The following is a 15,556-nucleotide window of genomic DNA, read 5'->3' as shown; positions in this document are numbered from 1 at the left end:
GCACATATGGGAGTCATAAAGAGTGTAGCTGATGAGGTGATAGAGCTGGTGCCCTATCTATGTATCCCACGTGCCACCTGGCTTTTAACATGTAAACGTGGTGACTTTTAGGTCCTGAAATCAGAGACCCATTGGAGGAAAATATAACGTCCATGAAAAACCATCTGTGTTTTGTAAGTTGGGTCTTGCTTCTATATGTCTTAACACATCAGAGGAAGTTTTTTCATTATTATGATTTCCTTCATTATGTATGTGTTCAAGCAAAGCACTATTTACTTTGTTCTTTTTTATTTACTAGCAAATACATCATTCAATATTTACTAAAATTTATGATTTTCATAAGAAGACAATCCATGTAGCTTCTGGCACATATGGGCACATTCCTTTGATTAAAGAAATAAGTGAATTTAAATGGAGAATTGACTTCAACAAAAATTCACATGGAGCTTACTGTTGGTCCAATCTTCAGTGTTGACATTTTGGTAAGGACTGTTGTACTTTACATACTTGAAGTCTGGAAGTATTTGAAAGGAATTTGAGGAAAAATTAGAATATTATCAGAGTTGTTATTTCAAGTAAATCATCTATACAAATAAATGTCACTTTTAAAATTTGAATGCATGACTGGCACCTTGGGCTCAGTATAAAGGCATTTGGTGCCAAGCCTGACAATCTCCAGAACCCAAGCGGTAGAACAGATTAGACTCCTGAAATTTGTTCTGACCTCCACACAGTACGGGGACATGCATCAGCCCCACCCCCAACACACAATAAGTAAATGCAAAAAGTTTAAAAGTAGTGTATGAACACTACAGTATGTGATATATTACTTAATGTAAATAAAACCTGTGCTTCTTTTCATTGACTAATAATATCATCAGATACAACCAGGAAATGAAAACACAGAGTAGAAATTACATCATATTGTGACTTATTTTTTAAGGAAATTTTTAATACCATGTAATTTGGCCATATTCTTTTTCTTCTTCCAACTCCTCTTAGATCTTCCACATCTCACTTCCCATTCAACTCCAACTTCCTTCTTCCTCTATCAGGGAAATAAAAGAAAAAAAACACAAAGAAATAAATAAAGCAAAAGGAAACAAAAAGTACATTCATGCAAACATGGAGCTCATTTTGTGCTGATCAAGTATTGCTGGGCATGTGGCCTGCCCTGCAGTCTGGTAGCTATACCTGGTGACCCTCTTAGGGTTACTATTGTGTGATGAAACACCATGACCAAAAGCAGCTTAGGGAGGAAAGGGTTTGTTTTGCTCATAGCTCCAAATAACAGTTTGTCATCAACAGCAGTGAGGGCAAGAACTCATTCGGGACAGGAACCTGGAGGCAGGAGCAGATGTAGAGGCCATGGAAGGATGCTGCTTACAAGCTTGCTCCCCATGCCTTGGCCCGCCTGCCTTTTTTCAGAACCCAGTACCACCAGCCCAGGGGTGGCACCACCCACAATGGGCTGGGCCTCCCCTCATCAACCACAAATTGAGAAAATGCCCTACTGGCTTGCCGATAGCCAGATCTTACAGAGGCATTTTCTCAATTGAGGTTCCCTCTTTTCTTTTCAGGTAACCCTAGCTTGTGTCACCTTGACGTAAAACTATTACACCTTCCGTTGGAAGAAGCTGATTTTTACTTTCCCTGCAGGAATTAATTGCAAATGGTTTCTTGTTTAGTAATGCACTGATCCATGGGCATAGCGGAATGTTTTTGAGAATCAGTTGATTATTGTTGTTTTAGCAGGATAATAGAAGTAGGCTATCCTATCTAGTTCCAGGCTCTTGGCCACTTTAGTAGCATCAGATTGGGTTCCATCTCATGGAGTGGGCCTTAAATCCAGTGGTTAAAAAGTGATTGGTTATCCCCATAATAGCTGTGCCACTATTGCACCAGTATATCTTGCTGGTAGCTCACTAAGATTTTTCCAAGAAAAGGGAAAAAGGATATAATGTAAATAAGTATAATATATAAATTGTAAATTTATATAGAATTATAAAGAGATAAAGGGAAAACTAGAATAATAGGATTAAGTGAGGAGGAGAATAAAGGGTAGAATAAAGGAGGAAATGTGGGAAGGGATAATGTATTGTATAATGATAAGGTTTAGACTTAATTTCCCCAAATTTATATCATTCTGTTCTGAAAGTCTTGAGCTTTTCTGTCGTTTTCTGTTGATCATAATGGACTCTTTCCCTTAGAGTTCAAAGGAATGAAATTCATAGGGATGATTTCATTATTTAGAAATGCAATTCTTTTCCTAAAGAAATTATACTCTGGCCTGTCTCTCCCAAAGATACAATGTAACAATCATATTTTGAACTTTCTAATTTGAGAATAACTATTTTAAGTTACAGCATAGGACTGATACTGTGAAAGTCTGTAACCTTTCCCCAAGCATCAATGCAACAAAAGAAAGTCATCCTTGGTGACCAGTATTTTTTTTTTCTATAAAGCCCTTGTTTCTAATTTAGCTTTCAAAAGCTCTGCATTAGAGACCGTTAGCTGTTGTTTATCTGTGGCCCAAAGCATACTCCCAGATGTATTTGTGTTTGAATAACATAACAAAAATAGTTTTATTACAATTGAGTTAGTAGCATGCATTTTTAATCAGAAGCAATCATTAAAAATAAAACCTTGGGTCCTTAAGGGATAATGTAGCAGCTGGTTTGCTTTCTGCAGAAAAGACCACTGGGTAATTGTTGCTTCAGTCTGGGCTTGCCTTCACTCTGGATCAGCTGAGACTTTCTTATTTTATGTTGAGAAAGGAGAGAGAGGAAAGACAGACAGACAGACAGATAGACAGACAGAGAAGAATGTTCAACAGGGGCCTTGTAGATACTGGGCTAGTGCTCTGCCACTGAGCTACCGTTCTATTCTCAACTGCTTCTTTTCTGTCTGCTGGGTCTTTATGATCAGTTGAATTGGGTCTGCTCCAAATGTACAAGTGACATGAAGTAAAAAGTTAATTACTGAGTGATCAAACATGTCCTTACAGTCCACGGTTTAGCCCCTTTTGGAATGATGCAAGTTTCTAGTGTGTTTTCACTCTTCAGACGCTATTTTAATCTTGCACAACGAAACAAACCCTGGGAGAGTACCATAAAATTAAAATATGGATTAATGGGGAAAATCAGGGCACAGGACCCAATAGACTTGTAGGAAAACTACCTGCACTACTATCAGTCTGAGTGATACACTCTAGTGAAATTCCCAAGGATATAGTCATCTTTTTTTTTTTTTTTTTTTTTTTTTTTTTTTTTTTCTAAAATACTTTTGAGGAGCTCAGTTATCTCCAGGGCTACCTGGATTTCTGAAGACTATACTTTATCCTTGGAGCTGACCAAAACCTCACAAGTAGAGGAGGAAGTACATTATCATCCATGTGCTGAAACTCTCCCAGGTTGCTATGGAGATGCTGCCAGTCGGAGAGTGTGCCCAAGGTATTCAGAGTTGAAACGCAGTCAAATGTTCTACAAATAATTTTAGCAAATAGCCATCAAGTCAGAACAGTAAATGGAGCTTCTAGGGAACAACAGGACATTCCAGACTTCTCCCTCAAGGCAGCTGGACAGAGGCCCACTTTCCCTTCCATATCAGATGCCCAATTAGCTGATGCATCCTGTTTCCTTGGAGCTGTTCTTTGCTGTTCCGTGCCATGCCTCCTCTGCTGGATATTCATGGTTTCTTTTTGGAAAATGGACAGGGGTATATTAAATTGAGGTAAGCCCTTGACCTCAGATCCTTGTGTACCGTGCAGAGTGGGTTGTACCATCTTAGCATGAAGAATCCTCAAGAACTAGAGATCTGTTAACTCAAATTTTGTATTTCAAATGCATGTTGCACGAATTTAGTCAGAGCTTATTTAGTTTAATCAATTTGTTGTGCAGTGAGTGTTTGGTAATCAAATTAATGTTCCAAAGACTTTTGGAGATTCCTTTTTTTCTTTTTTTCTTTTAAATGGGTGCTGTAAATTAAACCTGAGTCCTTTGCAAGAGCAGCCAATGCTCTTTAGCCACTGAGCCATCTCTCTAGGACTCCTGGAGCTTCTTTATTTAGTAGAACAAAATTTCCAAAGAATTGTGATACTATGAAACATATTTGCTAATTATAAGTCTGATCATATATTTATTAAAGAAATTGAGTAAAAAAAATGTATGCAATGTAACTGTGGATCAGGCCAATCATGATTAACATATAAAACCAAAAGAGTAAAAAGTAAATATCTTTTTCATTGCTACAAACTGGCACAAATTATAATAATACATAATTCACGTCATGTACTTAAACTGGCATTTCCCAAACTAGCCTTCATTGACAAGTTTTGTTTGAATCCACTTATCATTGCCCACTATTTTTACTTTAAGTATTCTTAAGACTTTCCACATTCACAGCCTATCAAAAATCCTTAGGCTTTTTCCTAAGAAGAATGTACCTGATCCCTATCTTCATTCATCTCGAATTCTGCCCAGGAAAGCCTGCCTCCTTCCTCCAGACTGAATGCACCTAAGTATTGTCTATTCCCCTGATTAGAATAGCAGTTTAGTCCATCTCCCATGTCAGTTGCTGCCTTGGTTAATGCTCTCTCTCCACTAGACTTTGACCACCATACTTTCTTGCCTTACACTTGCCCTTTATTATTAAAAGACATTGCTTTATACTCATCAGTCTAAACTCCCACAGGAACCCCACAGCTCTGTTTGTTGGCACAGTATCCTGAGCTACCCAAAGCAAAGAACAAATTCTGAACCGAAAGAGAGAGTACCTAGAACTCCAAGTATTCATTCCGTGTACCTTTACAAGAAGAAGATGGATCTTTTCCTGTTTCCAGTGCTTATCCTGACCATTGTGTCAGTAGCTACCATGGGTCTCAAGAGCTTGGTCAAGTCTTCCCTTACCATGTGGCCTACCTTAGGCCCTTCCTATGCGCTCTGATATCTTTGCTTAAATCACGCCCCCTACTGAAGTATGAATATCAATTTTTTCAAAAGTGAATAAGAAACCTTACTTAATTTTCTGTAGTAACTTAGCTTCTAAGTCTGAGCCTCCACTTCTCTGAGTTGACTAAAACAGGGACCCCAGTCTCCACAGAGTTTCTACAGTTTCCTCTTCTTCTTAGTCTACTTTATAATTGCTGGTTGGTTGGTTGTGTGTGTGTATGTGTGTATGTGTGCGTGTGTGTGCATGTATCTCTGTGTGTATGTATGTATGTATGTATGTATGTGTGTATGTATGTATACCATCATTCTCCACACTTTGCTTTTGAAGAGGTAGCATGGCCTGGTCCATTTGCAGGGCCCCCAAGGCATAGTGTCAATGCTTACCTGTGGACCTAGGTAGATCTTTGCTGTTTCTATGCTATCTTTCAGCCAGAAGATTCTCATGTAAAGCTGTCCTGACCTGCCCATCTAGGTAGGCACACAAGTCACTTCTTCATTGAGTGTTACTGCTTTTCTGAAGTGCTGTCAGTAGGCAAGCATGTATCTGCACTGAGCACCTACTAATGACCCTTTTCAGCTTAGAAGTACCTTTAAGATTTTTTTTGGGGGGGCGAATGTCCTGCTTCAATGGCTGTAAAGGCCTGAATGCAGCCATGATTATTCAGGCCTTTACAGCCATTGAAGCAGGACATTCGCCCCAAGCATGGTTGGCTACCATAAAAAGCTAAAATGTTACACTCAGGATGCGAGGCTAAGCACTGTACTCAGGGTCAGCCGCTTTGGACCCAGAGAAGAGCATGTCTGATTGCATGCGGGTTGATGCCCCAGGTCCCGCCTCTGAGAAAAAGGTATCAGACGGGTCTGATGCTCTTTGGGTGGATGACACCTAAATGAACATCAGTACAAAGTCCCAATTTATTTCTAATATCAGAGATCAGACCTCTACTCTTGCCTGATGTGTCTAAAACAAAAAGGGAGAACTGTAGAGAGCTGCGGAATGCTATGCCTTAAAGATGGAGCTGGTTTCCACCTTCCACCTTCCCAATGGTGAGTGCTCTTTGTCACGAACAACTCCATATTTGGCTAAGGCTGAGGATCTGGCTTGCTTCCATATATGTGGACCTATCTGCATTGCCCACGTGGCACGCCTGGGTTGGCTACCCAGAGGCTATTTAAGCTGTGGGCTGGCTTTCCCCAGGGTCAGATGATTGTTCAAGGTTCCTGAATAAACTGCATTGAAAAAAAAAAAGTGCAAAATTCTAAAAAAAAAAAAAAAAAAAAAAAAAGATATTTTTTTTTTATCTCTAAAAATGTTAATATAGACGTCTTGTGTCCTACCATGCTTTCTTATTGAGAATGTAAGCAGAGGGCAAATTAAGAACATAGCTGAGGGGTGAAAGGTGGGGTGAAGGAAATAGAAAAATTCAGGGGAAAAAGAGAGTAGATAAACATTCCCAAAGGCATCCCATCTGAGGCCTGGGAGAAGACCTGTCCCATCTATGCCTATAATTTCAATGTCAAAAATTTTTACTTGCTTATAGTAGACTATTATTAAATTCTTGAGTAGATGCAAGGATGGATGGATGGATGGATGGATGGTGGAAGGGAAACTATAAAGGCTCTGAAGAATTATGGGAAACTTCATGATTGAAAAGGTATCCTGGACCAGATGAAAGGGTAGAACCTTGATTCTTATACTCACAGGTAGGTAGGTGAAAACTTTAACATCTTTGTCACAGACTACCTCATCTGCCAAAGAGCATTTTCTTAGCATAACTCCTGGCACGCAGTGAGCGTTGATGTGAGTGTCAGCCAACATTCTCACTATTATCATCAGTGCCATTCTTTAATTACCATTTTAAAACCCTGACACAAGATTCCTTTCTGGATATTGATATGGAGAGAATAGCTCTGACTCAATTAAAGCAAACTTTTTTAAATGAGGTTTATGCAAATTTCATCTGTCTCCTTCCAGGTGGCAGGTCTGTTATTTTTCTTTCTCTGACATCCTGTGTCTATATTTCTTGGCTCCCCTCGGGCCAGGACAACTTGTCTGTAATCCTGCTTCTTGGCATCATGACTTTAGGGAATACTTTTCAATAACCCCTGGCCTCTCTTAAAAGATTGTATATAAGTTAAGTCTTTTGCTCTGTTTGTAGGGTTTAGGCAATTTTTGCATTGATTAGTTTCAGGATACCCTTGCCATCATTCTGCACATTAAAAGACATTTTGTATTTCACCTTTACTTGACATGTTAACAGCTATGAAATTTAAAGAAGTTTTCCAGTGAAGAGATTATTACATTGTTCTCTCTTTGATATTTAAAACTCACACTTATCACTTACAAACAGGAGACATAGTTACTGAGGCTACTAGATTTAATATTTGTAATGAAATACAATGTAATTGGAAGCATCCATGAAAAGAAAAATTTGTTTCTTGAGCAATTGAAAATATTTGATAGTAGAAAGCTACCTTACTGTAATTAAAGCTCTTTAGGTCAGTCTTTTCCATAAAGTATAGCTTATGATCCTCACAGGTTCCTACTAGCATATTACATGGCCTTTCAGGGATCTCTTGTGGCCATTATCTCCATCTGCTTGGGTTTCCTTTTTGAACAGAGATTATACATCTACTACAATATGGAACAATTTAATAGTGGATTTCTTCCACTCAATGTCTCCTTTCTTTAGCCTTTTAATGGTTAAACCAAAGTCATTCTTGGGCCTCAGTATTTTTGCGATTTTTATGAAAACATTCCCCCATGTGGCCTTCTGTAACTAGAAGTCATTTTATCTGCTTATAGGAAAATCATCTTTTCTTATGCACATGCACGCCTACTGTAGTGATTATTTTTGTAATGCTGAATATATTTTGGGGGCAAACAAAGCCACTGTAGTGTATGTTATGGGAAAACTCGAGATTTTCATTTCTCATAATGCACATGCTTTGTGGTGATTCTCACATAATATGGTCTGCTTTTGAGGTATCTTGACCCTTTGTAGTTAAAATAATTACCTTCCCCTCTCTATCTGTGCAGCTAGCCATGTCTAGGCCACACTCCCACGGGCTGTCTTTAGCCAGTTCACATGATGGATCATTTATGCACGTTTAGAGAACAAATTAAGAATAGAAAAGTACATGTGTCTCTCATTTTGAGTCATTTAGCTAGGTAGAATTTTGGGGAAGAAGGGCAGCCTCTCCCCGCAGGTGCAACCACCCGCTTTGAAACCTCTTCTTGGTTGCTTCTACCTCTGCTCACCCTGGAAGTTTTAACTCTTCCCCTCTTATCTGTGTTTTCTCCAAAGTCTCTGTGGATAACTTTATGGAGCCATGAGACTCCTCATTCCTAGCTCTGTCTTCATTTATTCACTTACTTATTTGTGTTTTAATCTGAAAAAAAAATTAATCTATTTCACCGTGACATTTCCATACATATATATCATTATGTTTTGCTCATTCACCGGCTATTGTCCTCTCCTGCCCCCTCGCCCAAGCTGCTCTGCTTTTCTTCCCAAAGTGTTCCACTTCTGCTTTCACATTTCACATCTTGCATGTGCACACAAGCCTCCCTCTTCTTTTATGGACATATCCAATTACCATTCCATCACTCAGTTCAAGTTTAGCAAAGCCATGAGTCAGTTCAACATCTGTGACAACATCTGCCCCAAACCCCCGCTCTTCCTCTGGACCCTCTCCATCTCCATTCTGTTACTCAGGCTAAGACCTATGAGCATTCTCTAACCCCATTCTCGCTTTTGTCTCTAAGGAAGTAACAGGTTATGAGAACCCTTCTTTAATAGCACTGGAAACCACTGATTGGTCCCTCCACTGGTCCTAGGACCCAGTTGTACAACTGAATTACTATGGCACCTTCCCAAAAATCCCTGTCTTCAACTCTACTCTTGTACCAACTTCATCTGGGTAGTAGGTGCAAATTTTACCCTCTTTACTGTACTTCTTGTTGTTTTCTAATATTTATTTGCTTGCTCACTTGTTTCTGAGGTGAGATCTTGCCAAACAGCCCTAGCTACCCTTAAACTCTAAAGTTGGGATCCTCCCGCCTCAGTCTCCAAAGTGCTGGAATGACAGATGTTTGCCACAATGCCCAGCTCTGACCTCCCTATTCTTTCACTGTGGTACTTATCAACCCATATGGTCCCTACCTACCTATTTTCCTCTTTCTCATATGTTAAATGCTATGAGCTTGGGAACCTGTATGCCATTGAGTCCTCGTGCTGTAGCCCAGTGAGTGCTATATAGAGTGCCACCAACAAGGTCTACCTAAATATCGTCATCTTGTTAGCTATCTAGTATTAAACAATAAAGCAAATAGAAATAAATGACCACAAACACAACCTAAAAAATAACAAAATCTGAAATTAGACATGTAGGATTACGTTTCTGACTCAATTGATGCTTTATTGACAGTGTTTGACAACCCAAAATTCCTCACTAAAATGTAAGGCTGTAACAAGAGTCATTACTGAATTTACAATAAAAATGACGACACCTTGAATTTGTGGCTGCTAAGTAGTTAAGAGCATTTCTCATCACCTAACCTATCTGTGTAAGTCCTTTTGGCCACAAGGGCATCTTTGCTTTCCAGAGGGCGACAGCAGGTTCTGCAGCCCGCCTGGGATGCCGGCAAAGCAGTGGGTGATAGATGTCTTGAGTATCTGTGATCTTGGGTTAGAACGTAGAGTTCATGACTTAGCCTGTATTGCACACGTGTACATCTTGTTTCTTAAGAATTCAAAATATTTAGGGGTGAACTATGTTCAAATTATTCCACTATTTCAGCTTATTTCTGGATTCTTTCACTGTGTTTTTTCTGGGACACCTTTTTCCCCCCACACCTGCTTGAACCATCTGTATACCAGGCAAGTTGTCTGAGAGGGAAAGCTGAACTGAAATTTCTCCATTTTCACTCATTTAGAAAGGGCTGTGGCTGATGATGGGGGCAGTGGCCTGCTTCTGCGTGAAAAGCTGGGGGAGCCTACCTAAGAGTCACTAGCATAGAGAGCCAGGCCCCGAGGCTGAGTGTTCAGCACCAATGCTTTGACACCATCCTGTAAGAACCACGCAGTCTGTCTGTGAGGCCAACGTAGCCCTCTGTAAGACGGGATTCCTTATCACCACCAAAATGGTAATATGTCTTAAAACTTATACATTCTGCTCCAATTGTAACAATATTTGATTTACATTAAAAAAAAAAAACTTGGGCAAATTTCACCACTTGATGTTTTTTACTTGAACATTCTTTACAATAAAGTTTTAATGTAAAATTTTTAATTGTTTAATATTAATTAAGACTAACTTAAACTTTTAGGGTCCCTTCCCCCCACTTTGAAAAGCATAGAGTCTTAGGATTCTTGTTAGAACCTAGGAGAATCCTTCTATGCTTCTGCCTTCTAATCCCCTCCCAGGGTCATTGCTGAAGTCTTTTAAGTTTTCTCTCTGAGCCCTCATGGTGGCATTTCACAGTTAACATGACTAAGGTATGTTATCTAATAGTGCAAGACAGAGCTCTTCAAATGTCGATCTTCAGTTTGAGGCCAAGGAACTGTCCAGGTCAGAATTACCTGGCCACTTTCCCCTTTAGATGTCATTATAAAACAAGAACCAGACCAAGAAGTGACACAACTTGGTGATTTTGTGTAACTATGCTACAAATATGATCAAGTGACAATCTGGTCCTGCTCAAATATGAATACAAGAAGTGGCTTATTTATATGTTGAGATTTCAGACTGTTTGAAAGGCATACCATGTGTGTTGTTAAAAGGTTTTTAATTTAAAATTATTGTGTTAGATAAGTGTGATTCAAGTGACAGTATGATTTATCACTACTAATCAAGATTCTGATCCCTTCTTGACTTCTTGTTTGTATCTGTTTTTGTTCTTTGTTACATAAATATGAGATTTATATATAAAATTCTGACTGTGTAATATAGGACTAATGAGTCGCAGATGGAAGGATCCTGGCACATTACCATCTAATAACATTTTAAACTCATATTCCATAGTAAAAACAAAAGCAAATTGTACACATCTGTTTTCCAACTTGTGGCATTTCTGAGTCTGTGCAGAGTTGATGCTTAAAGAAAGGACTTATACTTAGAAGAAAAGGAGGACACAGGTCACCTCAAACCTGCCTGTCCATTTAATACCTTTATCAGAGTAGACTGAGCATGAGGGCTAAGGTTTGCTCAGCTTGGCTTCCTCAGAACTCAGTGCTAAGCAATGAAAATGAAAAGCTGAAGCAGTAGGACAGAAGCCTGTCTTCATGGTACAAACCTAATTTTATTGATTGTCTTAAAAAGAAAAATATATCCCCAACACCAGGAAAATGAGAAAATACCCACTAATAAGCTAATGTGGCTAAAAACCTAGAAATACTCTGGCCTTTGCTGAAATTATGTCCTCAAACAGAAGGGTAGGACAGACACAGAGGAAACTGAAGCTATTCATTGCTGTGGCTATCATCAGCTTATAGAGTAAACATGTTCTGTGTATGGTTTTATATGGAATAAAAGGCTCCAATTTCAAATGTTTTTTTTTTTTTAAAGAAATGGAACAAAGGCAAACTTTTCTTTCAGATTTCCCCCGGTTGATAACACTGCGTGGATAACTTTATACCAATTGTAGGCTAGGCTCCTAAAGCATCTCCCCCATTCTCCTTGGCTAAGGAATCCAAGACCACTTTACTGTTTTATGGGGTTGTGCGAACTGTCAAACTCTTTTGGAAAAGTTATGTGACAGAAGTGATTACTGTGGAGTGTGACCATAAATCAGCCTGACATGAAATACACATGCCATAGAGACAGATTTCCATCTACCACCTCACAAGAGTTCCTGAACACAGGGCAGACCTGAGAGCCGTCACGTGACCAGACAGAGGCATTTTGATTTGTTGGGTGGTGACCCTTTCTTATGTGACGAATTGTGTTTGTGTCTGGAGAGTCCTGTACATCTGACAGTAAAATTCCGTTCACTGCTGTTGGTGGCAAAAGAATTAATATGTGTATTCCGTGTATTATATGTCCTAATTTGTAAACTGAATACCAATAGGCAGAAAGTTCTCATAACAATATCTGCAGTTGTCTCTATTTTGTACTAACTTTAAAGAAGAAGTTTCCAGAAATAACGAGAGCTCAGACTGTACACAGGATCCCATTGTATGCACCACAAAGAGTTCGCAGCCTCGCTGCCCTGTGCTTTATGGGATGGCTCTTTTACTTGGGAGCCCCTTGTGTCTACTGTGTCAAAGTGTGCTCAGACCCTGAGAGGCAAGGGGAGGTTTTAGGCATGTGCTTGTTTTGTTTGTCTACTGGTGAAATGTCTGTGTGACGTTTTGTGTCGTGTTGTTTTGGTGTTGTGCCACGTCCATAGGGCCTGCCAGGCTTCCCCACAGTTGCTGCCCTGCACAGCAATCAGATCCTCACCGTCAAGGTTTGTGGATGATACTCATGCTGACTCGGTCAGAGCCACAATCAGCATAAGGGTGAACCAGAACCAGCCATGTGACTTCCAAGCTTCAGCTCTCAATGGCAGGCGACTGTGTTGGCCATCTGGGACCTCATGCATATCGGGGAGGTCAGATAGGGTCCTAGGAGAGAACCTCATGAGGAGGTTAATGAAGCTAAGCATGTACAGTGATGCTCAAAGGCATGGCTTCCTCCGAGGCTGCCTCATATCCGTGGCTGGATTCACATACGTTTCAATGCTCTATGATGCTTTCCAGCTAATTAAGTACTCCTAAGTACTGTAAGCTTGGGGTGTCAGTATCTGGTTCATGGAACATTATGCTGGTTGGCAAATCTGACTGAGCTGGAGCTGGTGCTTTGTCTGCAGACTTTCCGCTCGGGATGCTAAATACAAGGTCATTCTGGTTCACTCACTTTTATAAGTGGGTTCACTAAGAGACCCTCAAACTATCTCTCTCTCTCTCACACACACACACATACACACCCAAATGATGGGGTACAAAGGGGACTCATTTCTAATAAAAAAATCTGGACCCCTTCCATGTCAAGGCTGTCTTTCTTCCCGAGGCCAGGGGTCTGTCAGACATGAGTGCCAGCTCTGTTTTATTTAATGGTTATTATGAGCCTAATGTATATATATCTTTATTTCTTCCTCGGGGCCTTCTGATGCTTATTCTTCAACTCTCTCATCTCTGAACTTCAACCTTTGACCTCACCTGACTGATCAGATGGTGTTTCCTAAAATCAATCATGGCTTTCTCTCTGCTGATCAGCAGCTCATTAAACGCCGGCTGATTAAGGTAGTGCTGCTTCCTGCTGGAGTCTTGTTTCTTCTTCACCTTCAGTTGTTGCTCCGGGCACCATTGCTTTGCATTTATCTTTCCTGCATGGCGCATAGGCGGTGGGTGGGTCTTTGTAACTATCCCAGAAAAAGTTACGTTGGGTGACTTATCGCACAGAAAGCCCACCAGGTTTTTTTCTTTTTAATCGGGACAACTTCAGTTGTAACCAGCAATAGACACACATTTCCTGAGCCCTCTGGCTCTGAAAAAATTATGTATTTATTATGCAATAGAGAAGGAGCCCATCATGCTTAATCTTAGATTCTGTGCGTAAATATGTCTTCATGCTGAAAATGCAGCCACCCATTGATGGGGGTAAATAGGACCAACAGGCATTGCCATAGTTACGGTTATACAAGGGCTTTGTATGGTTCTGGATATAGTAATAGACAGTGCACTCTGGGAGCTGTGCTACTGGAATGAGAGCTGCTTTAGTGTCATAGCATCTGTTTGGCTGTCCCGAAATAAATATTTGCTCCTTGCTGGCAGGTAGAGTGCCAGCAGTCTTTACATTTATGGTGGGCCAGTTCTTCAAACTTAAATGTCGATTGGATGATATGAATTTAGAGTGCTGAAATAGAACCTGAATATTAATTGCTCATGATTATTGTTGGTTCATTCCCTCCCTCCATTCCAGGGTGACCAAGGACAGGCAGGGCCTCCAGGACCTCCAGGTCCTCCTGGTCCAAGAGGCCCGCCTGGGGACACAGGGAAGGATGGCCCCCGAGGGATGCCAGGAGTACCCGTAAGTTTCTTCCTGGATTGTTCTCCAAAGTTTTGTTCGCGGTTAAGAGGTAAGGAGTGAGATGGAACAGGTGGCAAGGCACTGTAGGGCCAAGAGACCAGGTGACAAGGGAGAGCTAGGGGAGGAGGAGTGGAGAGCATTATAGGGCACCTCCGCAGTATTTCACCTCACTGCTCAGCCCAAAAGGGGCCAGAGACCTGCCAACAGCACCTACGTGGATCTTAGGTCAGCGCTAGGAAGGTCAGAGTGAGAAATACCCAGTCGTGACTGTACATTGCCTGCTGCTGGGTATTTTGCTGCCTTTATGGACGAAGTGGGATATTAGTTAGAAAAAGAAATCTAGATATTGATAATGTTTTCTTAAAGGCCAATAGCACGTACAGTAAAGCCCTGTCCCCCCACTGCTAAGGAAAGGCAAGTGGAGCTTACTAATATTCGATTGCCTGCAAACGACTTGGCTGAGAGTGCTAATAAGAACAATAAAATTAATGACTTTAGCATCAGAGGGTGTGACCGCACTATCACTTTATATTTTTATCTGCGACTTGTCTAACAGAAACCGTTTAAAAATGACCCCGGTACTAAAATTAGTCATATCAATAGCAACACATGGGGCAGTGCTAAATGGTACGAGTTGGTTCATGCAGCTTAACGATTTAAAGAACTATCTGGACGAGATAAAAATGGCCTCGGTGGACATTGTGCTCCAGGGCTAGACTTTAAGGTTTATTACTGAGTTAAATTTCATCTAATGTGTTGCTTAAATTGTTTTCATTAGTGATTTTTCTAGTTCAAAGGTAACAATGAAAATATTTTCTAACAAAATAGAACTGCTTGAAAATAAAACCAAGGGGAAAAAATGTTAAACTGAGCCATAGCTGGTAATGTTATTGTATATTGTCACTGCTTTTTAACACGCATGTCTTTGTATTGTTTTTCTGAGAATTATTCCATGTGGGAGGAGACAGAGCATTTTCTCCCTTTTTGCTGTCATCACCTTTAGAGTGCCACTTCCCTTTCTGAATGTTGTGTGCTTGCTCACATGAAATTAGGAACTGACCCAACTTCTTCTTCTTCTTGGGACTGCTTTCCCTGAACATGTGAAGGTGGCAAATTTCAGCCTAAACCTGGCTGCCTAATGTATGACATTTTCTCAGATTGCTGCTGCTGAAGAGAGCCCCCCCCCCCACAGCTTCGGGGGTATTGACAGCTTTCATTGACAGGTAGTCATCATGGGGGCTGTCTTCAAATAGCCAGTTAAAAACTAGTAGGCATCTTGGCTCATTCCTGTGATGCCAGCTCTCAGGAGGCAGAGCCAGGAAGGATACTGTGAATTCAAGATCAACATGAGATGGCTCAGCAGTTAAGAGCACTGGCTGCTCTTCCAGGGAACCTGAGTTTGATTCCCAGCATCCACACGGAGGCTCACAACCATCTGTAACTCCAGTTCCAGGGACCCGACATGTCTTCTGTCTTCAGAGGACACTGCACACGCATAGTACAGGGACATACATGCATGGAAAATGCATGTA

The 15,556-nt window shown here is 40.6% G+C and overlaps 1 protein-coding gene across 1 annotated transcript in view; it reads left to right on the top strand.

Moving 5' to 3' along the window:
• The window catches only part of Col25a1 (collagen type XXV alpha 1 chain), a 406,766-nt gene that overhangs the window by 276,401 nt on the left and 114,809 nt on the right, over positions 1-15,556 (top strand). The window contains exons 8-9 of the mRNA XM_060392693.1: positions 13,166-13,237; positions 13,917-14,024. Of these exons, the coding sequence (XP_060248676.1) occupies positions 13,166-13,237; positions 13,917-14,024 (180 nt within the window). The remainder of the gene's footprint in view (positions 1-13,165; positions 13,238-13,916; positions 14,025-15,556) is intronic.

The sequence above is a fragment of the Meriones unguiculatus genome, chromosome 10 (genome assembly GCF_030254825.1).
Source record: "Meriones unguiculatus strain TT.TT164.6M chromosome 10, Bangor_MerUng_6.1, whole genome shotgun sequence".
In the NCBI taxonomy this organism is placed as follows: Eukaryota; Metazoa; Chordata; class Mammalia; order Rodentia; family Muridae; genus Meriones; species Meriones unguiculatus.
Note: the sequence above shows the minus strand (reverse complement) of the source record. Positions and strands in the feature narration are given on the sequence as shown.